General features: G+C 42.0%; 2 protein-coding genes and 1 long non-coding RNA gene across 4 annotated transcripts in view; 1 reads left to right on the top strand and 2 right to left on the bottom strand.

Moving 5' to 3' along the window:
• LOC121540639 (choline O-acetyltransferase-like) overlaps positions 1-1,473 on the bottom strand; it is a 67,432-nt gene extending 65,959 nt beyond the window's left edge. Inside the window, exon 1 of one of the 2 annotated variants that reach the window (XR_005995537.1) lies at positions 818-961. Coding sequence is in view for 1 of the 2 variants with exons in the window: in XM_041849677.1 (XP_041705611.1) it covers positions 1,366-1,473 (108 nt within the window). In the remaining variant the exon portion in view is untranslated. Of the gene's footprint in view, positions 1-817; positions 962-1,365 lie in introns of those variants that run through there. The other variant, XM_041849677.1, reaches the window with a different exon arrangement.
• LOC121540740 lies at positions 6-25,195 on the top strand. The gene is made up of 5 exons (XR_005995544.2): positions 6-291; positions 1,396-1,482; positions 14,278-14,460; positions 22,310-22,506; positions 22,702-25,195. It is a non-coding gene; the product is annotated as an uncharacterized LOC121540740 (long non-coding RNA).
• On the bottom strand, positions 4,799-7,363 carry LOC121540566 (probable vesicular acetylcholine transporter-A). The gene has a single exon (XM_041849577.2). It carries the CDS (start codon positions 6,931-6,933, stop codon positions 5,359-5,361), a length of 1,575 nt encoding a protein of 524 aa, XP_041705511.1. The 5' UTR covers positions 6,934-7,363; the 3' UTR covers positions 4,799-5,358.
• Positions 25,196-27,974: the final 2,779 nt, after the last annotated feature.

Here is a 27,974-nt window from a genome sequence, read left to right as displayed (position 1 = left end):
TTCCGCGGTAGGATACACATGAGTATCCTCGATGAAAGGTGGCTATGGAAGAGGGGAGGACACTCTTCCGTTTGCCTACTAATTAATTGACACAATCCTCAACCACTTGACCACTTATCTGTTTCCGGGTCATGGAGGAGAGAGGACGGAGTATGGTCTTTTGCCCAAATGAGAAAACCCCTCGATCTCAGTAGCGCTGTTTGTCTCTATCGTGGTGCACTATGCGCGGAGCTTTGAGCAACAATTTTGAAGGAAAACTTACAGAAAGTTCAACCATAAACACATTCTCAGGTATTTCTTTAGATAAAAGCAAAAACATCATTTGTTCAGAAGTTGCTAGCTAGTTATGCTAACGTTAGCCCGCTAGCTAACCAAAATAATGTTTATAATGCCATGGCTGAATGCCTCTTGATTCAACTAACTTCCCACAATGATTTTAACCAGAACAAGACATCCATTCCATTTAGCTACTATTTTTGTTGTAGTTCTCAGGTCAGAAGATTTAAGCAAATTATCCCAATTGTAGTATTAGCAGTTTGTGACTAGTTCATGTTGAAGAACATGGATAGGCTAGATCTAATAGCTGTATTATATTTTACATGAACTCAGACCTGGCTGATCTTTTGTTATTGTCTTCTGTTGGACAAGTTTAAAAGCTCTTTGTTCTTTGTATCCATAGAGCCAGTTATTTGTTCCTATAGTCAACCCTCCAATTTGTCAGAAGATGCCGACCCCACAGTTACGCTTGTTTACACTGCAATCATGGTTACATTAAGACACCGTGAAGCCGGTGCGAGATATGGGTCAGAAAACATACCTCAATGCAGAGATGGGATACGCCACTATACTCCAAATTGTACCTTTATCCACACTGCTCCTTCGAGAACATTGAAATACTGCTAGTTTACCCAGAAAACTGCCCTTTTTGCCCACATGCTAGCTAGCAATTAGCCACGGCAGCCATTATGGAATGCCACGTCACGTTGGAACAACAAAGGAGCTGATTGGCTGACACTGACATTCCAAAATGGCTGCAGTGGCTAACGCTAGCTAGCATGAGGACGAAAAGGGCCGTTTTCCTGGTAAACTAGCAGTATTTTAATCTTCTCGATGGAGTAGTGTGGATAAAGGTAAAATTTGGAGTACAGTGGCACATCCCATCCCTGCATTGAGGTACGCTTTCCATATCTCGTGCCGGCTCCACGGTTTCTTAATGTAACCATGATTGCATTCTGACCTCAGTGGAGCTCAGTGTAAACAAATTCTAAAATTATGATTAATCACGATTAACTAATGCCATTAACTCAATTCATTATTTTTAAATGTTTGACAGCCCTACAAAAAAAAGTATTTTGGTTTATTTACCCAGTTTGCTTTGCTGTCTCTTCTCGCCAGCAGTTTATTCTGTAGTTGCTCCCCCACACCACCGGGGGCAACAAACTTCTCCACGATGTCCGTGACCAGGTGGCTCATACATCTGAGGTAAGTATCCAGGGTCTCCCTCAAGGCAGGGACCGGCAGCCTGGGCAGGCCCTGACCAAATGGGCCGAGAACTTAAACGTTGTTGTGTTCTTTCATCCATACTGCAACACATTGGGGACTAACATAGCAGCGCAGGCCTACATCAACCTCAATAACATCCGTTTTTTCTACAGGGGGTCCCTTGGTATGTGTTCATTAGCCAATGAGTTGACTCTCAATGTCCTTTCTGTAGTTTTCTCTTGAGAGTGTATTGTATAGAATATGTACAGTATGTATAAGAATATATCTGAATATTAAATGTACAAGCTTAGTTAAGATCTAGTCCTAAAATAGAGTATCACATAGAAATTACATTATGAAACTGAAATGTATTTTTTCTGACTTGCATCATATTTCATTACTCTGTGATGATGAGTAATAGCCTCAGGACAAATGTTAGATATTTAGTGAATATTTTGATACATTTGCCTAGATTTTCAACTTTAGAGATATGTCCCTAATAGGCTACAGACCATAATTGATCAAAGTTCATGGAACATTTAAGAATGTGTGTAAAAACTGTTTTCCGTCATTATCTGCCGTGATGTTTTGACATCACTGCCATATTGTACCAGATCCTGCTCAAAATAGAAGCCATCTGATATTTCAGATGCCAAAAAATGTTTTTTTTACACATTGACATGGAGTTTTGAAGGGGCTACACTCATATTCATAAGAGTTGCATGTATTTACATTGCTGTCCCTGGGGTCCTTCGATGGGTCTTGTTCCAAAACTGGCATTCTGGAACTTTGGAAGTCCAGTCAAGCATGGAAAATTGGATATGGCTCTCCACACTCCCTGCATGTGTGAATAAAATAGATATGACAATGTCAGACTTTGCTCCCTTATTCATTGACTCCTTTTAAAAACATCAAAATAAACTGAAATAAAATGAGATTGTAAAAGTATATATATATATTATTTGTTGGGGTGGGGGGGGGTAGATCAGCTTTAATATTGCAGATAGATTGTGGCTTCCATCAATGTAATTGTCGGCATCATTTCCAATCCCCCCAATAAATTCCCCTAACCTTACCATCCCTCCCATAATTGGAGTAAACTAATGGACAACAGCACTTAGGCTTCTACTTCCAGCTTATACAGACTATATACATTTTACGGACACAGTATATTTTACAATAGTTATCTTTTGTTTGTTTTTAGTCCCATCCTTCAGCTCCACTCAACCCCTCCCATCTATCTCTGCACACCATCCAGTTTTGATTTCTATTTGCCATATATTTTTAAACTGTGCTGTGATGTTTCACAAAAGTTCTGAACCTTTCTATTCTCATAGATTCTACATATTGCAAATTAAAGATAACAGTTTTGCTAAGAGTATTATGATATTATTGATCAATTGACTATTACTTATTAAATCACCCAGCAGTGCTATTTGCAGAGTTAGAACCAGGTAAATGTAATTATTCAGCCATTCCTGAACCTGCGACCAAAAACAAGCTACATATGGACAGTACCAAAACAAATGATCTAATGATTCTGTCTCTTCGTAGCAGAATCTGAAAGTATATTGTTGATATTGCTGAAATAATTGGATTATTGTTGTAATATCGCAAACTCATTAAAACTGTAGCTAAACAATTTATCATATCATATAGAAATGTGATTATTCAACTAGGACAGTGAGGGTGCTGTTTAACAAGCTTTGAGTTGAAGAATTCTAAACACTGTAAGCACAATCTGTAAGCTTTCCTTCTGTTCAATGGTCAATTAATGTTATAAATTATTATTAACTTATAAAACTAAATGCTTTTTGGGCTTAGAATAACCAGGAATGTAAGGTTGTATTACTCCATTGGTAATTTTTTTGTCATTGAGTCTTTGTAAACAAACAATGTCCTTGCTTCCTGAAGTCTTCCAAAACAAAGTGGCAGGGTTCCTTTATTATAGTAGGGAGTCCCATTGTTGAAATAACAGCTTGTGCCTTTAATAAGTTTACCTCAAGAAGCATAATATTTCAAATGTAATTCAGTGCTGCCATTTTTTAATTGGCACGATATAGACTACTAGAAATATTAAGGTTTTTCTCTTACTCACCTCGGCAGTTTCAGAAAGTTCAGGTGTGATCTCGCCTATTATCAATGGCTCCGGTAGATAGACAGTCTACTGTTAATGTTTCTAGTTCTCCTAAAAACCAACCCCTTATCGTCCAGTGTCAGTTTCAGCATCCCTGCATTCCATCCACAGCACCTCCGTTAGCTTAGGAGGGACGCTGAAGGAACGTAGTCCTGTTGGCAACAAGGCTCCTTCCTTTGCGAGCCATTCACGGAGAAGTATATTTGGTAGTTTGAGTCTTCAGCCCACCTGTTTAGAAAAGGGCTAGAGACCGTGTCCAGTATGCTATACGCACCGTGTGCAGGTAGACCTACTGGTAGCTCACGCCGAGGTGTATGGAAGCTTTTTATTCCTTCTTTGGCTTTCTGAATTTTCTCTGAATGTGCGCCATAATTTCTCTTTTTTGTTGTTGTTCTTTACAATATAGCCTACATTAGGCCTACAAGCTTACATTTACGCACGTGTAGCCTAGACTGCAGTGTGTTTTTGACTGTTTATGGTTTTATATGATATAGCAGCCTATGTTTGGGATTGTTTATATACTGCAATAGCCCATTGTGCTACTAGGCTACATAAATCATTCTCCAATCCTGTCACATTAAATATGGAATGAAAGAAACAAATTCTCTGAATTTGAGGGTTAGGAAAATTGAAGAATAGGATAAAAGGTTTACTGGTAACCTGCTAAACCAATACCAAAAAGTTTAACCAAAGCGCCTGATACAATTAGTTTTGGCATTTAAAAAAAAAACGTTCATATTGGGGGTTATTTTTGTTTTTAATGGCATAAAACACAGATAACTTAAATGGTGGTTAACGTGATTTTTGGACTAACTTTCTCCATTTCAAACGTTCACTAGTTCAGTTGATAAAACTTGTAGAAATGCTTATATTTTTCATAAGCTCTCAAATCAGACATTAATTGTTGATATTTAATTGTGCATCAACTATTTTGATGTAAAAAGAAAACGAATTAAACCTTCCATATTATCTATAGCCTATTTGTCTTGATTGAGAATTATGTTAATATTACATTTTAATTTGATGTGAATAATGTGTTGCGATTTTTGTGACTTTGACTTGTGAAATTATTACGACCCTTTCAACAACTAATGACTGTTAAGTAAGCGACGCAGACTGGTAGCTAAAGGGAGTTCGCCTATCATTGCATGCATATTAGACTTTTGACAATAACGCACATGAAGCACTGGTACATTCACATACTCTTGATTTAATATGTACATTAATATACACATATAAACAATTGTTGAAATGTCCTATCATACATTTAGGATATGCATTCCAGATAGCCTATACATCATCCAAATTAAGTTAAATACAGAATACACGTAGTAAGACGGGGGATTCAATTCCATCTATTCCCCCCTAAAAGTGTCTTGTGACATATTGCATGTTGATTTTAGCAGCACAACTCTTGCAAAATAAATATAAGGTATATTATATTGAATGGCGAATACATTTCATTTGTTCTTTTTTATTATAAAAGTATTATGTTCCATTTACACACATCCATGAATATGATATGGAATCAATGTTTTGGCACAATGCACACACTTTCAGCTTTAACAAACACCCTAGCGCAGTCTACTGTGAATGCTACTTCAGATTACATTGTCCGATATAATTGGTCTTGAAAGACAGGAGATTGATCTGGAGTTATCTTGTTTCCTAATTAGATTATGTAAATGGTTGGGTCAAAGGAGTATGACATTGAGAGTATAGCTAACATTTTTTACAGTTCATGCATACTCGAGCTCGCCCCCAGATGACTCCTCTTCAGAATAGGTGTCTATGCCATTCTCATCAACTACATAACTTAACCCCTTCCTCTTCCTCTCGCGTTCCTGAGTTTTTATTGTGTCGTAGAGACCCGTGGGGCCTTCCTCCAGTAGCATGCCTCTCTCCGAGTTTGAAGGTTTAATTTGGCACACATTCTTTAGTAAGAGGAGCGCTGGTGCGTAAAGCACGTTGGCGAGGCCCATGCCCAGGTTGAGCTGAACGAAGCCCAGGTCGTGGACTATCTGTCCGGCCACCACAGGGCCCAGGGCGTAGGCCACGCAGTAGGAGATGTCCGCGATGGCGTACACACTGCCATACACGGACACATGACGCACGTCCACCAGGAACGCGAGCGTGGGCAGTAGCGCCGTGTCCACCAGGGCGATGCCAAAGCAGATACCACACAGTGGGCCCATCAGCTGGCCGAAGGTCTTACAGGCTGGCACGGTGCACGAACTGGCACCGATGATCACCATGCCCAAGGCCCCGTAGAACCACTGCAGGTGTGGGTACTTGGCCGCGAGTTTGACGGTGATGTACACACCCAGGACATGCGGGAAGAAGGCGGGGAGCCAGGCGAGGCCGATCTCCCATTGGGAAGAGTGCATGGTTTCTTCCATCCAGTTAGCGATGGTGGGCTCCAGGAAGGCCAGCGGGATGTTGCAGGTGGTCAGGGCACCCGCCACCACAGCTATGTAGGGGTCGATCATCAGTTTGTAGATGGGGGTGCCCACGGGCATGTTCTCTCTCTCCCCTCTGGAGAAGGGCTTTAGCACGGTGAGGCACAGCATGCCGTCCGTAAAACAGATGCAGGCCAGCACAATGAATGGCATCCGCTTCCCACAGAACTCGTACAGGATGCCCCCGAAGGGAGGCGCCACTAGGCTCCCGAAAGAGATGAATGCCAGGGCGATACCCAGGGCTCTGCTCCTCTCCGCCTCCTCCGTGTACTTATCCGCTATCATGGCGATGCCTGATGTATCTGCGAACGCTGAGCCCAAGCCCTGCAAGCTCCGCGCCGCAAACAGAGCCACGTAATTATCGGCGAAGGCGAATATACAAGTGGAGAAAAACATGATGATGAGTCCGATGAACAGAGGAAGTTCATAGCCGACCCGATCAATGAACGTCCCGGTCAACGGGTTGACCAAAAGCTGCAGTATGGCTTTGGATGCAAAAAGTACACCAATCTGCAGTTCGAAGTTGCCTTTGGTGGCTTTAAAGATTGTATGGTTCGAGGAATTCCCTGCGTTTATAACTCGTGCCTTAAACGAGGCGTGATCTGCCTCACTTTGTAATTCTGCCAAATAGTCTGGTATGATCGGCACAATTACCATGTAAAGCATGTTATCTAATAGAAGTGCAACACAGACAATCACTAGAATAATCCGTCTCTGTCGCTCAGGGTCTTTGAATGTAGTTTCTAATTGTTTACTTCTTTCGCCTATCTCGGACAGTTTCATAGCCGCATATTGCGCCAGAACCCCGGCTCTGTGGTCGGCTCCGTGGTCCTCCGTGATTCCCTCTGTATCCATGATTCTTTACGTTTTCTGCTGGCTTCTCTCTTTAAAAAACGAAACATAAACTCTTTCCACCGACTGCAATGTGTGCCTCTCAGATCACGAGCTCTGTGTACATTTGTTTTGGTCTTTTGTCAGGTTCACTCATTCAGTTCACTTATTCGGCAGCAGTCTAATCAGATGGCCAGCTTTCTTTACCTTTCCCTGATCGCTCATATTTCCTCTCTCGTGACATGGACACGTTTTATCCCTGTCTTCCATTGTTGTTTCATTGTCTCATACCCCGTCATTCAGGTGACGCGCTGGCGCCAGATACTCACTCCCAGGTTAGGGATTCACCTGCAGCTCACTCGCACACTGCCTTCATCAGCGCACGGTCACTAGTTTGAGCTCTTTCCTAAGCCAGACTGCGCCCCCTCAGTGCCATGGGCTCTCCGCCATCTGCTCTCACGTCTTCAGCCACCTGTATGTCATCATCTCACATCAACTAGACCCCTTAAATGCCACCCCTCCTTCCCTCCCTCCCTCCCCTCCCCTCGCCAGCTCCCCCCCTCCCCTCTCCCCTCCCCTCCCCCGTCGTTTCCAAAAGCTATATGATGCAATCCTTTCTTGCCTTTCAGTGTTTCCACAGATGGGACAGTCTTTTGTGCTTGTCCGAGAATGATCCTGCAGTATAATATGCATTATATGGACGGTTTCAAAAAGTCTGGAGAGCTAAACATTGGGCAACATTTGAACAATGTGTTTGGAAACATTTAAACAAGGAGTTATTTTTATCTTTTAGATGTAGGCTATATTTGTTTCAATGCAGGTATTTAATGCAATGTAGTTCAATACAATATGCACTGTGTGGTTAACGTTTCTAACTTTCATACCACAAAAGATAGAATATTCGATGAATTGAAAAGTACCCTAATGTTTTAATAGTGAAACCTGTTTAGTTCAGACAGTGGAGTGATCCACTACACTGATCTCGACTGAGTCTTCACTCAGCCGCAACAAGGATGCCATTTTTACGCACAAGACGCCTTTACGCACGGGCACAGGGAATTCCAATAAGGGAGTGAACTATTTATAATAAGGGTTACATGGAGAAAATAGTACCTCTCTGAAATTAAAATGATGGCCCTTCCTGAACGCTTGAAAAAAAACAAGTAACCCTCCCCTATACCCAAAATAATAATTAAAACAAAGTGGATAGCAGAGAACATGTCTACCGTTTACCATCACTTGTCCTGTAAGCATTACATGGCAACGAAAAAACATTTTAATAGTGCACAGGGCTGCGGGCCAGATGGTAGTTAGTTTGCTGGGCACAGGCCACCGTGGACGAGAGTAGGGGTGGAAAGATCTCCTTCATAGTAAAAGCATTGCATACATCTATCATTGTATTCGCAGGTCCGAGAAAAAATAGCCTTTTATTTAAAAAAATCATGCAATTCTACATCATTTTACATATTAGCAGAATATTTTTAATACCACAGAAATTACCTAAATTACAGCCTAAGAATGGACAGAGAGAGTTTTTATTTAACCTTTATTTAACTAGGCAAGTCAGTTAAGAACACATTCTTATTTACAATGACGCCTACCAAAAGGCAAAAGGCCTCCTGCGGGGACAGGGGCTGGATTTAAAAAGAATAATATATATAAATATTGGACCAAACACACATCACAACAAGAGAGACAACACAACTACATAAAGAGAGACCTAAGACAACAACATAGCATGGCAGCAACACACGACAACACAGCAAGTTAGCAACCCAACATGAAAACAACATGGTAGTAACACAACCTGGCAGCAGCACAACATGGTAGCAGCACAAGACATGGTACAAATATTATTGGGCACAGACAACAGCACAAATGGCAAGAAGGTAGAGATAACAATAGATCACACGAAGCAGCCACCACTGTCAGTAAGAGTGTCCATGATTGAGTCTTTGAATGAAGAGATGGAGATTAAACTCTGCTGGCTTCTCTTCTTCTATGGCCTATGTGTTCATCTTATCATATTTCTCCAATGCCAAATCAGTGTGTCTTGATTGCAGCGAAACTGTCCCTGTTTGCAAATAATTCAATCTTAAAGTCATTAGGAATCTGAGCATGGTACTAAAGTTAGGCCTACCTTTCCACCCTAGACAGAGTAGGCCTACTGACCCAGAAAAGTGTACGCTTTAACTCTGCTGGCTACTCTTCTTCCATGGCTTTAGGTCACAAGCATTTCCCTAAAAGCTGTCTGGGTTTAAACATCTTCTATTGTATAGAAAATGAATAGCTTAATCAATTGATTGTGACAGAATTAGATTACTTCCCAAGCAAAGTCAATGTTTTGTCTCCCCAGCTATAAATGGTTGTAGCTCAGCCTCAATGTCAATGGCAAAGAAAATAAACAATGATATCCCCCTATGCATCAGAGTCACGTCTTTCAGGGGGATTTAAAAGCTTGTTATAGATCACTTTTTATAATCGGATCCGTTTTATTTTCTTCAAAATCTTAAGCTAAAAAGGGGTAGGTAGGCCTGTGCTTTTTGCCATTTTCTTTAATAAAAGGTAGGCTTATGGCATACCCTCTCATACTCCCTCAACTCGAGTCTTGGTTTTAACTTAACAGCCCTTCACTGACTTGGAGGTAGGCTATTTAAAGAGTACATGGTGGGTGGAGGAATTGACCAACAAATCTATGCATATAGCAGCCTATAGCCTAATTTCGTCCATCAAACAGGTAGGCCTACCTCATATTTCTTAAATAGGAAGAAATAGGCTCCAACACAAAGCCCTCTTGTTGTTAGTAAAGTCTAATTAAAATGAAGATGGTTGAAATGAATGATGCCAACTCGATTTTGCTTACTTTCAGCACCATGAGCTGTCCATTTCTGATTGATTGTGCCAAGGCTGCTGCTTAAAGTTTCAGCACCACGATATAAGTTACTAGAATCTGGCTTATTGTGAGGTTAATAACTCTGATAAATACATCATGGGCAAGAAACATATTGTTTTTAATAAAATCTATTATAGTAGTAGCAAGCTATCAAAGTTGACCTCCAGTCCTCCTTCTCATTTTCGCACTCTCCTTCTCAAACTGAACAGAACATAGGCTAGTTCGCGCGCAATATTGTGAATTTTTTGGACTAGGCCTAATCAACAAAAATTAATCTGAATAAGCCTTGGACTCTCCTCCTGAACTGCCACCGTAGGCCTACACAGCACAGCCATTTTGGTAAGGCAGCAAAAAAAATTTTTTTTGATCAGCAAGAGCAGAGCAGGCCGGGGCTCAGTGTTGGAATATTCATTGTGGTGTGTAGTGCAGCCTAGTTTTATTTACACCATCCCAGCAGCTATCTTAGAAATATAACTTTGCTCTGTGCTTCTCTGAGCATGCACTTCGTAGCCTATAGCCTATAGGTTATGGATCATTTGATTGAGACCACACTAAATAACCTATAAGCGCACTTTATATTGTGTGCCCAGCGGAGAATCAGAGATGAGATTCTCAATAAGCAACTAAATTATAAAACTCTGAGAAATATTGACATTTCATCAATTACAAATTACATGACCCTCCCCTAGACTAGATTTAAAAAAAAACTTGACTGAAATTGAAAAAGCATGACCCTCCCCCGTTTTCCTTTCAGGTAACCATTTTGTGAATTTCGATCCATTCCTAATATCTCACAGCTCCCAGTAACAGGGATGTGAGTCTGTGTCCAAATCAGATGCAAGCCTTGGAGCACATTAAATCAAAGTTAATAGAGCACATTAAATCAAAGTGTAATTTATTAAAGCATACTTGATCAAACTTGGAATGTCCTTCACAGTCAAAATCATGTTTTTCATCAAATTGGATGATATCTGGACGGAACCAGATGAAAGTAGGATGACCAAAGTATGAAAAATTACTGTTGCTGGTACATTGATAAAGTTTGATCATTAACTTACTGGCTTCCTCCTCTGTGTCAAAAACTGTAATTCAGGAGGCGGGGTTAATTGAGGCTTTATGTTACATCACATACAGCCACTCATTTTAACCTTTTCACATGTGAGTTGCAAATATCTCTAACAGTCCCCCCAGCATGAGTTTTTTTTATGCGAGTGATGTCAGAATGCACTCACTAACCAGCCTACCTTTTATTAAAGAAAATGGCAAAAAGCACATGCCTACATACCCATTTTTAGCTTAAGATTTTGAAGAAAATAAAACGGATCCGATTATATAAAGTGATCTATAATAGGGCTTTGTTTCCGTGATGCTTTATGCTAGAAACAAGCTGTAAAATCCAACCTTTTTATGCGAGTGAAGTACATTTCTGTTAAAAATGTCACAACAGGCCTGATGGAAACAGAACATTTGTTGGTAAACTTTCCAAATGCAGACAAAACAAAAAACATTAGACAAGGTGGGATCTTTTTGTGTCTGTAAAATGAATTATGAGGAATGCTTTTCCAACAGACTTGAAGGAGTTCCCACAAATGCTGAGCACTTGTTGGCTGCTTTTCTTTCACTCTGCGGTCCAACTCATCCCAAACCATCTCAATTGGGTTGAGGTCGGGTGATTGTGGAGGCCAGATCATCTGATGCAGCACTCCATCACTCTCCTTCTTGGTCAAATAGCCCTTACACAGCCTGGAGGTGTGTTTTGGGTCATTGTCCTGTTGAAAAACAAATGATAGTCTCACTAAGTGCAAACCAGATGGGATGGCGTATTGCTGCAGAATGCTGTGGTAGCCATGCTGGTTAAGTGTGCCTTGAATTCTAAATAAATCACAGACAGTTTCACCAGCAAAGCACCCCCACACCATAACACCTCCTCCTCCATGCTTTACGGTGGGGACTACACATACAGAGATCATCCGTTCACCCACACCGCGTCTCACAAAGACACGGCTGTTGGACTCCAGACCAAAGGACACATTTCCACTGGTCTAATGTCCATTGCTTGTGTTTTTTGGCCCAAGCAGGTCTCTTCTTATTATTGGTGTCCTTTAGTAGTGGTTTCTTTGCAGGATTTGACCATGAACAGTTGATGTTGAGATGTGTCTGTTACTTGAACTCTGTGAAGCATTTATTTGGGCTGCAATTTCTGAGGCTGGTAACTCTAATGAACTTATCCTCTGCAGCAGAGGTAACTCTGGGTCTTCCATTCCTGTGGCGGTCCTCATGAGAGCCAGTTTCATCATAGCGCTTGATGGTTTTTGCGACTGCACTTGAAGAAACTTTCAAAGTTCTTGAAATGTTCCGTATTGACTGACCTTCATGTCTCAAAGTAATGATGGACTGTCATTTCTCTTTGCTTATTTGAGCTGTTCTTGCCATAATATGGACTTGGTCTTTTACCAAATAGGGCTATCGTCTGTATACCTCCCCTAGCTTGTCACAACACAACTGAATGGCTCAAGCGCATTAAGAAGGAAAGAAATTCCACAAATTAACTTTTAAGAAGGCACACCTCTTAATTGAAATGCATTCCAGGTGACTACCCCATGAAGCTGGTTGAGAGAATGCCAAAAGTGTGCAAAGCTGTCATCAAGGCAAAGGGTGGCTATGTGAAGAATCTCAAATATAAAATATATTTTGATTTGTTTAACACTTTTTTGGTTACTACATGATTCCATATGTGTTCTTTCATAGTTTTGATTTCTTCACTATTATTCTACAATGTAAAAACTAGTCAAAATACAGAAAAATCCTTGAATGAGTAGGTATGTCGAAACTTTCGACTGGTAGTGTAAGTATCCAATTTCACTGTGGCGGACAATTTACGTTTGAGGCATGCTATGCTAATGTAAGGTGAGGATTAGCTAGATGAGCCTGACTAACTTCTCTTTTCGATGAGAGCCTAAGCATTCCCCCTGTTTTTCCTCAGGTCAAGTATGCAGACATTTGCGCATCTGCAGTCAGAACAGAACCTGCACAAACTTTTTTCCACCTGCCGCATTTTCTGGTTTGCGCCCGCATTGCCTTCATTGTTGTTTTCCTTAATAATAATAACTTTGGACATGTGTGCGTTCCTATCAAAGTAAGTGCCATTATCATAATAGATCCTATATATTTTGTTATGTCATTTCTACTGGAGCACACCGTATGTATGTATGTATGTCTGTCTGTATGTAGCATAATGCATTCTGTGGGTATTCCTTAATAACCGCGGACATTCGAGGTACTAACTTCATAACCTTTATGGTGTTATACTCAATTGTGCTTATATAGCTAGCTACATTCTTCTATTAGCTCTGTAAAGCAATGCTAATGGCGTCAGAGAAGCATTAGCTTGTGTTTAATCCTTTGAAGCTTCCCTGGCCTTATGACCATGGCCTGTGTATTCATTTGCCCTGGCTTTATGACCATGGCCTGTGTACTCATTTGGCCTCTGCCCATGTGGAGCTCTTCAGTTACTGTTTCTTACTGTTTCATTCATAATTGTGATTTTGTCAATGCAAGTTATTATTTTTATAGCAGTGTTATTATCTTACTTCATTGTAATATTGTTTTATTGCTACTGTATATCCTGATATTATATTGTAATTACTAATAATTACTCTTCATTCTGTATTTTCAGAAACCACACACACAAACAGTATTGAACATTATTTGCCAAAATCATAACTAGAACTGGACATCTTTCTGTCGAAGATTGAGGCCAGCTTTTGTATGCTAGCAACATACTCTTTGAACATGCACTCCTTTACAGTTTTACTAGAGGAAAAAAACTGCAAGAAAATACATAGGCCTATATGTAATGGTTCTCTATTTTATTGAAGTATTGGTAGTGCTTGAACAACGAAAACAAAAACTAGTTTTACTACAACAACAAAAAAACAGCAAGAAAAGACTGACAACTTATTAATATGCATAACCCATATTTCAATATTCATGCAGTGATTGAACAACAACTGCATTCCCACCCCTAAAGGCATACACTCTTAGAAAAAAAATTACTTTCTAGAACCAATAAGGGATATTTGGCTGCCCCCATAGGAGAAACCTTTGAAGAACCCTTTTTGGTTCCAGGTAGAAGCCTTTTGGGTTCCAGGTAGAACCCTTTTCACAGAGGGTTCTACATGGAACCCAAAAGAGTTCTATCTGGAACCAAAAATGGTTATACCTGGAACCAAAACGGGTTATCCTATGGGGACAGCCAAAGAACCCCTTTGGAACCCTTTTTTCTGAGAGTGTAGTATCATGGCAGGTCACCTGTCAAGCCAGTCAGTCAGTCAGTCAGTAATTGCTGCAGATGTGATCAATAGTGCTTGAGCGTGTGGTACTCCCCAAAGCATGGTGCAACATACATGGGTGTGTCACAAGCTAAACACGTACTTTGTCAACCTCCTCTGCTTCCTTCTCCTGGTTCCGGACAGACAGACTTTGCAGTGCCTCCGTGTGCAACTGCCTTGAGCAGCAGTTTGCGGGACTTCGGAGGGAAAATGTTGTGCAGTGAGGTGTAGGGGATAGTCTGCAGCAGGACGACCCCCAGTGGATGGACACCGAGGGGTGTGGTGCTCTTCCAGCAGCTCTCTTTTGAGGTTCTCTCTATACGTTTGGTAGGTAATCACCTCACCTATGGGGGAGAGGGAGTGGGGAGGATGAGGGAGTAGAGAGGATGATGAGGGAGTGGGTAGGTGGGTGAGATATTGTCAATATAATTGTATAATGGAATTGTATGTGATTTGTATGTGAACTGTATGTCCAATTACAAAAAAAAACATTCAGTAATCATCTCACCTGTTAGCTGGTGGTGAACGATGTGGCCACTGAGGACAGCAGTGTCGATCAGATGGAAAAATATATTCTTATTCCACCTGGTAGTTTTCTGAGCGCATTCCACAAAGCTGTTTGTCCTGTCCGCCTTATCCACTGCCCCCATTCTGCCTTGTAACCATCATCGCAGAAAGTGTGTTTGCCGAGGGATGTGGTTTACATAGCTAGCAAGCTATTCTACTGGTGCCAGAATTTTACTGCAGGGTGTCAGCAAATATACACTGAATAAAAATATAAACGCAACATGTCAAGTTTTGGTCCCATGTTTCATTAGCTGAAATAAAAGATCCCAGAAATGTTCCATACGCACAAAAAAACGTATTTTTCTCAAATTTGGTGCCTACATTTGTTTACATCCATATTAGTGAGCATTTCTCCTTTGCCAAGATCATCTATCCACCTGACAGGTGTGGCATATCAAGAAGCTGATTAAACAGCACAATCATTACACAGGTGCACCTTGTGCTGGGGATAATAAAAGGCCACTCTAAAATCTGCAGTTTTGTCACACAATACAATGCCACAGATGTCTCAAGTTTTGAGGGCGCGTGCAATTGGCATGCTGACTGCAGGAATGTCCACCAGAGCTGTTGCCAGAGAATTGAATGTTAATATCTCTACCATAAGCCCCCTCCAATGTTGTTTTAGAGGATTTGGCAGTACATCCAACTGGCCTCACAACCGCAGACCACGTGTATGGCGTCATGTGTGCGAGCGGTTTGCTGATGTCAACGTTGTGAACAGAGTGCCCCATGGTGGCGGTGGGGTTTTGGTATGGGCAGGCATAAACTACGGACAATGAACACAATTGCATTTTATCAATGGCAATTTGAATGCACAGAGATACCATGACGAGATCCTGAGGCCCATTGTCGTGCCATTAATCCGCTGCCATCACCTCATGTTTCAGCATGATAATGACGGCCCGATGTCGCAAGAATATGTACACAATTCCTGGAAGCTGAAAATGTCCCAGTTCTTTCATGGCCTGCATACTCACCAGACATGTCACCATTGAGCATGTTTGGGATGCGCTGGATTGATGTGTATGACAGCGTGTTCCAGTTCGCTCCAACATCCAGCAATTTTGCACAGTCAATGAAGAGGAGTGGGACAACATTCCACAGGCCACAATCAACAGCCTGATCACTCAATGCGAAGGAGATGTGTCGTGCTGCATCAGGCAAATGGTGGTCACACCAGATACTGACTGGTTTTCTGATCCACACTCCTACCTTTTTTTAAGGTATCTGTGACCAACAGATGCATATCTGTATTCCCAGTCATGTGAAATCCATAGATTAGGCCCTAATTAATTTATTTCAACTGACTGATTTCCTTATATGAACTGAAATTGTTGCGTTTATATGTTGGTTCAATTACGTTCCTCTATTCATCTATGGCAAATATACTTAGAGGTTTCTGGTGTTAGCTAGTTACTAGCTAGCTAGGTCTTCAGCCAGCATGGAACAAAAGGGGGAGAAGGGTCGTTCAAATCTCCAATGCATTTGTCATGTCGAACACATCTGTCAATGCTGCTGCGAACTACAACAGAAGAGACATGCGAAACGGGAGATGTATAACAATTTCTTGATAGTCATTAACATGGTCTGGCAGTCAATATATATATATTTTATCAGGGGCGCAACTTTGGCTTTAGATTATTATTATTATTATTATTATTATTTTTTTTTATCCAGTCGGATTAAGACTCGAAACAGCCTACCCGATAACCCGGAGGCATCCGCATGGTCCTAAAGCACACCGTTGCCTTGTTTTGTATCACATTCCAATTATACAATTATAAAACCCCCGTCCCAAGTGAAAGCCCCTGTATTTTATGCAATGTACCCAGCCTCACCCCATCCAGTTTCAATTGAATTTGTCCAAGATTAACTCGCTGGCTAGCTTGATAAAACAGTGCTGTCAATTTCATTTTGGCTAGCTAAATTATACAGCCAGCGTTTTGTTTATATTAATGCTGCAACAATAACCAAACAGTTGGATAAACAAATAATTTGTGAAACCATGATATGATGTATGACAGGATTGGATGTTGCATGCAATTTCAATGTTGTTTGAGTTGCTTTGTGCTTTGAGATGATCTCAAAGAACAGTCAGTCAAGGTGAGCTCCCCGCCCACTCAGCCTATTAGCTCTCCACACACTCAGCCTGTCTTTTCAGCCTTACTGATGGTTAAACAATAGAGGAAAAGTGAATTTTCTCGCAATTCTGAGCATTTCTATCGCGAAAACATATTATGAGTGAAGTTAAAATCATATCAAATTTTTATTATGGGTGATGTTTTGGTCACTCAAAATACTATTTTACATGGGAATCAGGATGACTGTGCGGGACCTAAAAAAAAAGGTGCCACCACATTTGTGACTCGTTTCAGGAAACTAGGCGTATGTCGCACGTCACTACTTCACAAGAGAGGCGTTTGAACGTAAACATAAATCTTTTAATCAAAATGCATTTTTTTTAGGCAGAAATGCCTTCTGGAACATGTGAACTTTCATGTGCCTTAATAAGAAACTTGTATGCCATCTGTAAATACGAATAACATTGTTAAATTACGAGCCTAGTTGGTTTAGCTATGTAAAAAGACAGGAACCTTCCCGCTAGCCATGATTGGCTGAGATAATGGATGGGCTGGACATGCCAAGAGATGAGTTTGGATTGGTCTACCATGTAGCATGCTTCTGTCTATAACATGAGCTGCTCAGTATGTGTAGGTAATCCTTTCTAATGCGGCTTTTTTGAAAGATATCATGAAGAACTGCAAAAGTGTTGCTAATGCTCTCCACTTTCTGGAGGACGATTGTGCCATGCTGACTCTCTCTGACTCTGAAAATGAATAAGACAATGAAGAAATCCCTGATTTAGGTAAAAACATTTTCAATGAACCAGACATTGTAGACTCTTCTGAAACGGCGATCAACAGTGTTGATGTCACGGAAGAAGTTGACCGAGTTTTGAGATCAGTGGAATGCCCTATGGAAGCAGAGTATGATAGCTAAGGAAATGGAGAAAATTCTGGCGTTTGATCGCAAATATGCGGAGGGAGTCAAAAAGAGAACACACAGAAGGCTGTATAAAACACGTCTCTGGATTACATCTTCAAACTAAGGGCAACCATGGCATCTGTGACAGAGAGGGAGAAGCGTTCATCCATGTATACGGGTAAGAGAGTCAAGCTAGCTACATTTTCAGATATTATAAGTTTCACATTTTGTCTAAAAGCCGTTTTCATTGCAAGTTAAAGCATACTGTTAGCTAATTAACGTTAGCTGGCTGGCTTGCTAGCTAACGTTACGTGTATGATCTGTGTAGTAATATTATTCTTATCTCAGAAAGCCATTTGCATTGGTAGTTATAGCCTAATGTTAGCTAGCTAACATTGAACCTGGATAAGAGCATCTGCTAAATGACTGAAATGTAAATGTAAAAAGTCAAGGGGCCTGACTACTTTCCGAATGCACTGTATACAGCACCAAATTCAGTAGAAGGGTGATGCTGCCATCCTTAGGCGAAGTTGTGTAGGCTGCTATGTCCACTGCTGTCCGTGGTACACTATGAGGAAGAGTGTTGGAGACATCTAGTGGCAAAATGATTAACAGCATAATGATGCTGAGTCACCTCTGCTCAGCAATGCATGTGTATTGTGTGAATATTTGGGGTTTTATAACAAATGGCAGTTTTTTAAAGCTTTTATATACAGTATAACAGACTTTAATGCCTTATAATCATCTCATGATCTTGACTAAATACCCGTCATTATTAGTCTGTTGATGTTTATACATAGAAAGCATTAACATACAGTGAGGGAAAAAAGTAAATGTTGCAACTTCTCTGATCTGGGGCCATATGCATCAATATGTATCAAGCATCTCAGAGTACGAGTGCTGATCTAGGATCAGGTCCCACCTGCCTGTGTAAACTTACTTAATGTGATCTAAAAGGCAAAACTAATCCTAAATCTGCACTTTTACTCTGAGAAGATTGCTACATAAGGCCCTCCTGCCTTTGGGTTCAACATTTCCCACAATATGGCCACTAGGAGTCCCCATAGACATTTTATGTGAATAATAACCTTCATGAAGCAAACCTCTACAACACAATCTGTAAGAGTTCCTGCTGTTCAATAGTCATTTAGTTTAATAATATAGTTATTGTCTTTTTGATGTTGATAAAAAATCTTATGAGTTTAAGGTTCTTGCCCTATCTTAACCCCAGATCTTAGGTTGTATTACTATGGTTTTGTTGTCACTTGAGTCTGTGTAAACAAACAATGTATAGCTTTAAAATATGTTTTGTCGAACGGTCCGTTCATAGCCCAATCTATGGATATGATAGTCATAACATTTCATTATCCCTATCCCAAATCTTACCAAACAAGAAAGTGTCCGTTTAATAAGCAAAATGTGAATATTTAATAATACTGAGTTAGAGATGTTGAAAATATTGATTTGTGACATTACTCTCCTCAGTCCTCACCAAGACGATTTAATGGCCAATTATGGCAAAATCTTTTAGATGTACATTTGTCTAATTCAGTGTAATGTGTTCATAATGTAGTGTTGAGCAATCCAATACGGATTATAATCGATGATACCATCACTATGTAGGGCATTTAAACTTGAAATATATTGTCCATGCATAGTACCCAAATAAAGTTTTTGCAGGAAGAATTATTCTAAAAATAACCATGACTTTGTACATTATGTGCATCATAAATGATCCAAATCTTCACGTATTTTTGTAATAACTGTAGTCTGTAGTCCTTGACATCCAAAAAAGGCATCATGGCGTAATGTCTCTCTCTCTCTCTCTCTCTCTCTCTCTCTCTCTCTCTCTCTCTCTCTCTCTCTCTCTCTCTCTCTCTCTCTCTCTCTCTCTATATATATATTTCTCCCTCTAACCCCATCCTCCCCAATTCGCTCCCTCTTTCTCACTTGCCCCACACTCACTGTCCTAACTGTCTTTCCTCTCCGTCTTTTTATCCGGTGGAAATACTTATTTTTTTAAATTCTATGTCCTGGCTGAATAAGGGAGGGTGGAGCTCAGCCCTGTCGCTATAACTGGTTTTAAACCAAGCTCCGGAGATGCAATATCACCATGTAATCTTGTACGCTCGCCAAAGTATTCCCTTGCCAGTGCAGCCCAAACAGCAGAATTAATGCCTGGATGGCCTTTCAATTACTATAGAATATGGGCTATGTTTTTATGTGAATTAATATTTGTAGAAAAACTGTCACACTCAATAAAGTACTACTACTTCTACTACTTCTACACTCTTAGAAAACATGTGTTGTTAAACAACAGAATTTACACTGAGTGTACAAAACATTATGAACAACTGAGGTGCGTTCAACAAAAAACTCTGTCAGCTTGCTTTTGGCCGTGAACGTTTGCCAATGTTAGCTAACAGTTTGAAAAGTTTGTGTGTGGTGAACAAAGATTTTGAAGATGGAGAACAGCGGAAGTGCTACGGGTGTGTAAAGGCCCTATTTGTCAATTAACTTGTAATTAAACACTAGCAAATGTTGAATGTTGTTAGTTATGAAGCAACAAGAGCCTCCTGAGTGGCGCAGCGGTCTAAGGCACTGATCAGTACTAGAGGCGTCACTACAGATCCGGGTTCGATCCCGGGCTTTGTCGCAGCCGGCCGTGACCGGGAAACCCATTAGGCGGTGCACAATTGGCCCAGCATCATCCGGGTTAGGGGAGGGTTTGGCCGGCTGGGATGTCCTTGTCCCATCGACCTCTATCGATTCCTTGTGGCGGCCGGGCGCATGCACGCTGGCTTTGGTTGCCAGCTGGACGGTGTTTCCTCCGACACATTGGTGCGGCTGGCTTCCGGGTTAAGCGAGCAGTGTGTCGTGTTTCGGAGGACGCATGGCTCTCGACCTTTGCCTCTCCCGAGTCCGCACGGGAGTTGCAGCGATGGAACAAGACTGTAACTACCAATTGGGGAGAAAAAGGGTTATAAAAAATAAGAATATCTTTTTTTTAAAGTTATGATGCGACAAAAATATAAACGCAACATGCAAAGTGTTGGTCCCATGTTTCATGAGCTGAAATAAAAGATCACAGAAACGTTCTATACGCACAAAAAGCTTATTTCTATCAGATTTTGTGCACACATTTGTTCACATCCCTGTTAGTGAGCATTTCTCCTTTGCCAAGATAATCCATCCACCTGACAGGTGTGGCATATCAAGAAGCTGATTAAACAGCATGATCATTACACAGGTGCACCTTGTGCTGGGGACAATAAAAGGCCACTCTAAAATGTGCATTTTTGTCACACAACACAATGCCACAGATGTCTCAAGTTTTGAGGGAGCGTGCAATTGGCATGCTGACTGCAGGAATGTCCACCAGAGCTGTTGCCAGAGAATTGAATGTACATTTCTCTACCATACGTCCCCTCCAATGTCATTTTAGAGAATTTGGCAGTACGTCCAACCGGCCTCACAACCAAAGACCACGTGTAACCACACCAGCCCAGAACCTCCACATCTGACTTCTTCCCCAGCGGGACCAGTCACCCGGACAGCTGATGAAACTGTGGGTTTGCACAACCGAAGAATTTCTGCACAAACTGTCTCAGGGAAGCTCATCTACGTGCTCGTCGTCCTCACCAGGGTTTTGACCTGACTGCAGTTCGGCATCGTAACTGACTTTAGTGGGCAAATGCTTTCCTTCGATTGCCACTGGCACGCTTGAGAAGTGTGCTCTTCAACTGTACTGGGAAGATGGCAGACAGCGTGTATGGTGTCGTGTGGGCGAGTGGTTTGCTGATGTCAACTTTGTGAACAGAGTGCCCCATGGTGGCGGTGGGGTATGGTATGGGCAGGCATAAGCTACGGACAATGAACACAATTGCATTTTATCGATGGCAATTTGAATGCACAGAGATACCGTGACGAGATCCTGAGGCCCATTGTCGTGCCATTAATCCGCTGCCATCACCTCATGTTTCAGCATGATAATGACGGCCCGATGTCGCAAGAATATGTACACAATTCCTGGAAGCTGAAAATGTCCCAGTTCTTTCATGGCCTGTATACTCACCAGACATGTCACCCATTGAGCATGTTTGGGATGCTCTGGATCGACGTGTACGACAGCGTGTTCCAGTTCGCTCCAATATCCAGCAACTTCGCACAGCCATTGAAGAGGAGTGGGACAACATTGCATAGGCCACAATCAACAGCCTGATCACTCAATGCGAAGGAGATGTGTCGCGCTGTATGAGGCAAATGGTGATCACACAAGATACTGACTGGTTTTCTGATCCACGCCCCTACTTTTTTTAAAGGTATCTGTGTCCAACAGATGCATATCTGTATTCCCAGTCATGTGAAATCCATAGATTAGGGCCTAATGATTTTATTTCAATTGACTGATTTCTTTATATGAACTGTAACTCAGTAAAATCATAGAAATTGTTGGATGTTGCGTTTATATTTTTGTTCCGTGTAGCAGAGAAACTAACTAGCTACGTTAGCTAACTAGAAACTTAAGCAGCCTCGTCCTACTAGCTAGCTAGCTTAGCTGGCAAACGTTCGCTAACCTAGCTAGGCGAATTTATCTAATGTAGTTTGTTTTGTTGTATTTCAGGATTTAACTGGACCTACTCATTTGTAATGCTGATTGATACATGGAAAAATTCTAAAGACAAATTTGATAACCCCATGATCAAGAAGAGAGTGGCCTGGGAAATTGTAGCTTGAATGCAGCAAAATAAAAGTTATCCTGTGACCTGGGAGACGTGATGCGAAATGGAGGAGTCTGAAGCACATGTGTGTGTTGCTACAGTATGTACCAACCTCTCTTTGTCTTTCTCCTCTTTCTTTCTTTTGTCCTCTTTCTTTCCTATTGTTAGCTTGTTCTCTCACTATTTAAATTACTTACACACACAAACATGGAAAGGGAGAGAGCAGCAGCTGCTGCTTAGTGTCATGTAACTATTGTTAATGTTCACTCATGATGCCAAATTGTGTCTCACACAGGTAGAAGGCCATCCTTGATGGGCATCAGAAGACGGGGCAGGGGAGAAGGATTTGGGAGTTCTACTCCATCATGTTGATCATGCGGTGACCCCCGCAGTCATTATATCATATTTTCCCACATGCAATACTCACACTGTCACCCACAACACTCACACCGCAACCTACACCAACCCCAAGATCACTACACACACACATCATACAGCACACAATACTAATTACACTGTCACAACCCAGCACCTCCACAGACACCCCACACAGCACACTACAGTAACACTGACACCATCTCCCTCTACTACAACACCTTATAACCCTCATGCCAACACCAATCCCCGCACTCAACCCAAAATAAAGACCAAAAGAGATGCTCTTAAGGCAAAACTGGACAATATCATCGCACTTCAGAAAATAACACTTCAAGCACAGAGTGAGAGGAACGATAGCTTAAATCTATTTATTTATTTATTTATTTATTGTTTAATTGTACACTAATAATTTATTATCCTGAGATTTTCCTTGATTGTATGTTCTCCCTCATCCGCCATTCAGCAAATCAGATCATGACTCCGTACTCCTGCTTCCTGTTTACAAGCAGAAACTTAAACAGGAAGTACCCATGACTCATTCTGTTAAGAAATGGTCACCAGAAACAGAGATAATGCTACAGGACTGCTTGTGAGAGGTTCCTGTCATATGCATAAAAAAACATTACCAAGTACATCACGTTGATGAAAGTGGTGCACGGTGCAATAACCTCGTTCTATCATTTGAACTTCAGACATGTTAACAGGGAATTCATATTATTATGGCCATGCCAAAGGGCACATACTACAACAAGAGTATCCAAGGGGATCTAAGTGTAGTTGGAACACAGGATTTTTAAACATTGGCATTCACGTCCAATGATATTGGCCATTTTCTATAAAGGATTTGTACCTTCCTGTGAATTTTGAAACCGTAATGTAAAAGCGAACTGGAAATACAGTATATTGAGGATGTAACTAGGACATGACTGTTGGTTGAATAGGTTATGTTTGTAAGAGTATACTACATATGTTTTTTTAACTATTGAAACTAGGAAAATCAGAATAGTATGAATATATTCTTTATTTCTTCTCTGGTGCTATATTTTATTATATACCCTGCACCTAACATTGTGCTGGAAGTGTGTATACCACCTGTAACAGATACATTTATCAGCTGACCAAATTTGGCTGGTGTACTGTCTTGCCTCCATTAATGAAATTGTATTCCCAGATGAGGATGATGTAATCCTTGGTTTACAGTTCATTCAGCTGCATGAATAATGCATTTGTTTTTAATAAACTTCTGCATATTTGAAATGTCAGAATATTCTCTTAAGTCCACTTAGCATGCAATGCACCATGTTCAACTTGCATGCTATACTATCCTGCATAGCTATCCTTCACCCTACTTTGACTACCTTGGAGTACTGTCACCTATACAGTCACACAGCTTTGTTCAAACTGCAGGCCTTAATGCTCAAATCAGTTTTGTTTTTAAAATCCGTTTTGGAATACTGACTGTCCTAACAGCAAGTTACAAGTGACCAAATCGGAGCTTTCTAAAGAGCAGCGTGACGCAAACCTCCTTAATCCAGATTACTGTAGAATTGCTAATCCTTTAAAAAATATACAATTTCTAAAAAAAACTAAAACATGACTGAGATTTGTTAAAATGTTTGTGTGTGTAAAAAAACAGTTTAATTTTAATATAATAACTGTATATTCCACCGGCATCTACGGAAATAATGTTCAGACACCTTAGTGGGGTTTGTGTATAAATATGGTGGTGTATTTACACTTGGAAGCAGCTGTGATGAATGCCTGTGTGGATTGTCCTGTTCAATAGTGTGTGTGTGTGTGTGTGTGTGTGTGTGTTTGTGTGTGTGTGTGTGTGTGTGTGTGTGTGGCGGGGATTGTGTAATCAGCTTCAGGGCTTCAGATCTGACAGGGTAGATCACGGTCTAGATCACTAATCAAGTAAGAGAAGGGTAGTAGAATGACTTCTCACCCTGATCTCACGCCTGGCTGAGGCTGGAGCTGGGGCTGATTTCGAGGCATTAGAGCCAGTGTGTGATATCCAAAAATATTGTAATTTCAGCAGTTGCTGGTGTATAAAACCGAAAGTAAAAGACGCAAAAACGAAACGGGTTGTGCCGCAGAGCACCATGTGAGTTGTTTATGTTGAGATGAGCACGTTCTAGATAAATGGTTGAACTGATTCCTGTCTCCCATGTCATCATTATTTAATTGTTATAAAAATGTGGTTATGAAACCCAAGAGAACGGTTTGAAAATCTTGTTCTTGCAAATGACATTGATGAAGATAAAATTGTGCCTAAATTTTTTTGTGTAATGGGGCCAAAGACATTTCATTTACTATGCAACCTGCTACAGCCAGATAGGGTAGGTAAAAAGGCTTATGGGTATATTGTGGAAATACTTAAAGGGATACCTGTGGATTTTGGCAATGAAGCCCTTTATCTACTTCCCCAGAGTCAGATTAATTTGTGGATACCATTTTATGTCTCTGCGTGTAGTTTGAAGGAAGTTGCTAACTAGCAAGCAGATACTATAGACTTCCAGTCATTGTGCTAACGCTAGTTAGCATTGGCTTGCGAAACTACCTCTAACGTTCTTCCTACTGGACACAGATACATACAAATGGCATCCACAAGTTAATCTGACTCTGGGGAAGTAGATAAAGGTCCTCAATGCCAAAATCCTAGTTATAGCTGAAAGGTTTAGGTTCCACAGAATAAATCAGGAAAAGGGAGAATCAGTGACAATGTTTTCTGCTGCGTTAAAGAAACTATCAGAGCACTGTGAGTTTAATTATGTTCTAAATGACACCATTAGAGACAGACTAGTATGTCGGCTACGGAGTGAAGCTATTGACTGAAAGTAATCTGACCTTGGCAAATGTCACGCCCTGGCTCTGGGGACTATGTTATGTTGAGCCAGGGTGTGTAAGTCTATGTTTAATTTTCTATGTTGGGCTGAGTGACTCCCAATCAGAGGCAACGAGTGTCAGCTGGGTGTCTCTGATTGGGAGCCATATTTAACTGTTTGTCTTGCACTTTGTGTTTTGTGGTTTCTTGTTCCTTTTGGTTTGGTATCGAAGGACTTCACGTTTCGTTCTTTGTTTTGATCGTGTGATCTAGTAATAAATATAAATATGTTCACCCGCAGCTGCGCCTTGGTCTCCCTCATTAGACGATCGTGACAGAAGAAACCACCTTAACCAGACCAAGCAGCGTGTTCAGGAGCCATCGCTGGCAGATCTCCGTGGCAACCTCGACTGGATCAAGCAGCGGGACGAGGAGAGAGGATGGACGTGGGAGGAGATGATTGCGAGTCTGGCAAGAGGGAGGAGAGACCCCCAGGGAAATTTTTAGGGGGGCTCACGGCGTCGGGCCAGCAGGTGTACGGAGTTAGAGCGGTGCAAAGCGTTGGCAGAGAAGGCCGCCAGGTTAGGGGGCCACTGGGCACAGAGGAGAGGGAAAGTGTGGAGGCACGGCGAGAGGTACTGGGGTGTGTTACCAGTCCGGTCCGGCCCGTTCCTGATCCCTGCGTGGGGCCAGTGGTGTGTGTCCCCAGTACGGTCCGGCCTGTTCCTGCCATTCCCACCAAGTCAGTGGTGCGCGTCGTCAGCCCAGCCCGGCCCATCCAAGCTTCCCGCACCAAGCCAGTGGTGTGCGTCGTCAGTCCGGCACGGCCCGTTCCTGCTCTCCGCACCAAGTCTGTGGTGCGCGTCGCCAGCCCAGTCCGGCCCATCCAAGCTTCCGCACCAAGGCAGTGGTGTGCGTCGTCAGCCCTGTCCGGCCCGTTCCTGCTCTCCGCACCAAGTCTGTGAGTGCGCGTCGCCAGCCCGGTCCGGCCCGTCCAAGCTCCCCGCACCGGGTCAGTGGTGTGCGTCGTCAGCCCGGTCCGGCTCATTCCTGCTCCCGCACCAAGTCAGGGGTGCGCCCGTCAGCCCGGTCCGGCCCGTTCCTCCTCCACGCATCAAGCCAGGAGTGTGCGTCGTCAGTCCAGCACAACCCGTGCCTGGGTCATGTCCGAGCCGGATCCGCCGCCGAGGCGGAGTGCCCACCCGGTCCCTCCCCTGTTGTGGTTGTTTGGCGCGGCCGGAGTCCGCGCCTTTGGGGGGGGGTACTGTCACGCCCTGGCTCTGGGGACTATGTTATGTTGAGCCAGGGTGTGTAAGTCTATGTTTAATTTTCTATGTTGGGCTGAGTGACTCCCAATCAGAGGCAACGAGTGTCAGCTGGGTGTCTCTGATTGGGAGCCATATTTAACTGTTTGTCTTGCACTTTGTGTTTTGTGGTTTCTTGTTCCTTTTGGTTTGGTATCGAAGGACTTCACGTTTCGTTCTTTGTTTTGATCGTGTGATCTAGTAATAAATATAAATATGTTCACCCGCAACGCTGCGCCTTGGTCTCCCTCATTAGACGATCGTGACAGCAAAGGCCATTGAAGTCAGTGTAAAGGCCAATTAAGTCAGTGTGTCCATGGAACTAGCTGCTAAAGAGGCTCAGCAGTTGAGTTAATCAGGACGAGTGCAAAGAGTTGCAACGGAACATCAGAGAGGAAAATCAAGGCACATGCTTCCACTGTGGCAAGGAGCAACATCAGGCGTCTACATGCTGGTGTATTTGTATTTATTATGCATCCCCATTAGCTGCTGCCAAAGCTGCAGCTATTCTTCCTGGGGTCCAGCAAAATTAAGGCAGTTTATACAATTTTAAAAACATTACAATACATTCACAGATTTCACAACACACTGTGTGCCCTCAGGCCCCTACTCCACCACTACCACATATCTACAGTACAAACTCCATGTGTACGTGTGTGTATAGTGCGTATGTTATCGTGTGTATGCATGTGTCTGTACCTATTTTTGTGTTGCTTCACAGTCCCCGCTGTTCCATAAGGACATGGATTGCCGATCCTGTGGTAAAAAGGGCCACATTGAACGAGCCTGCAGAAACAAAAAGAGCTCAGAGAAAATGACAAAGACTGAAAACAAGAAAGAGACATTCCAATGAAACAGGAGAACACTGAGGTGAGTGACTCATCAGGCGAAGTCACACTGAATATACTGGCTGATGCTGGGGGGGGGGGCGCACGGCTACGACGTCTCTCCCTTGCTAGAGGGGCAGCCAATGCGTATGGAGATTGACACAGGGGCAGCTTTAGCTCTTCTGTCACACACAGTCTACAAAAAGACATTGAAACACCTTCCACTTCAGCC

This window comes from Coregonus clupeaformis, chromosome 1 (assembly GCF_020615455.1).
Source record: "Coregonus clupeaformis isolate EN_2021a chromosome 1, ASM2061545v1, whole genome shotgun sequence".
In the NCBI taxonomy this organism is placed as follows: Eukaryota; Metazoa; Chordata; class Actinopteri; order Salmoniformes; family Salmonidae; genus Coregonus; species Coregonus clupeaformis.
The sequence above is the reverse complement of the archived record's forward strand: the minus strand, read 5'-3'. Positions and strand labels throughout refer to the sequence as shown.

Bases quoted from the DNA above. Each gene is read 5' to 3' on its own strand.
- LOC121540566 (XM_041849577.2), bottom strand. From the start codon at position 6,933: ATGGATACAGAGGGAATCACGGAGGACCACGGAGCCGACCACAGAGCC.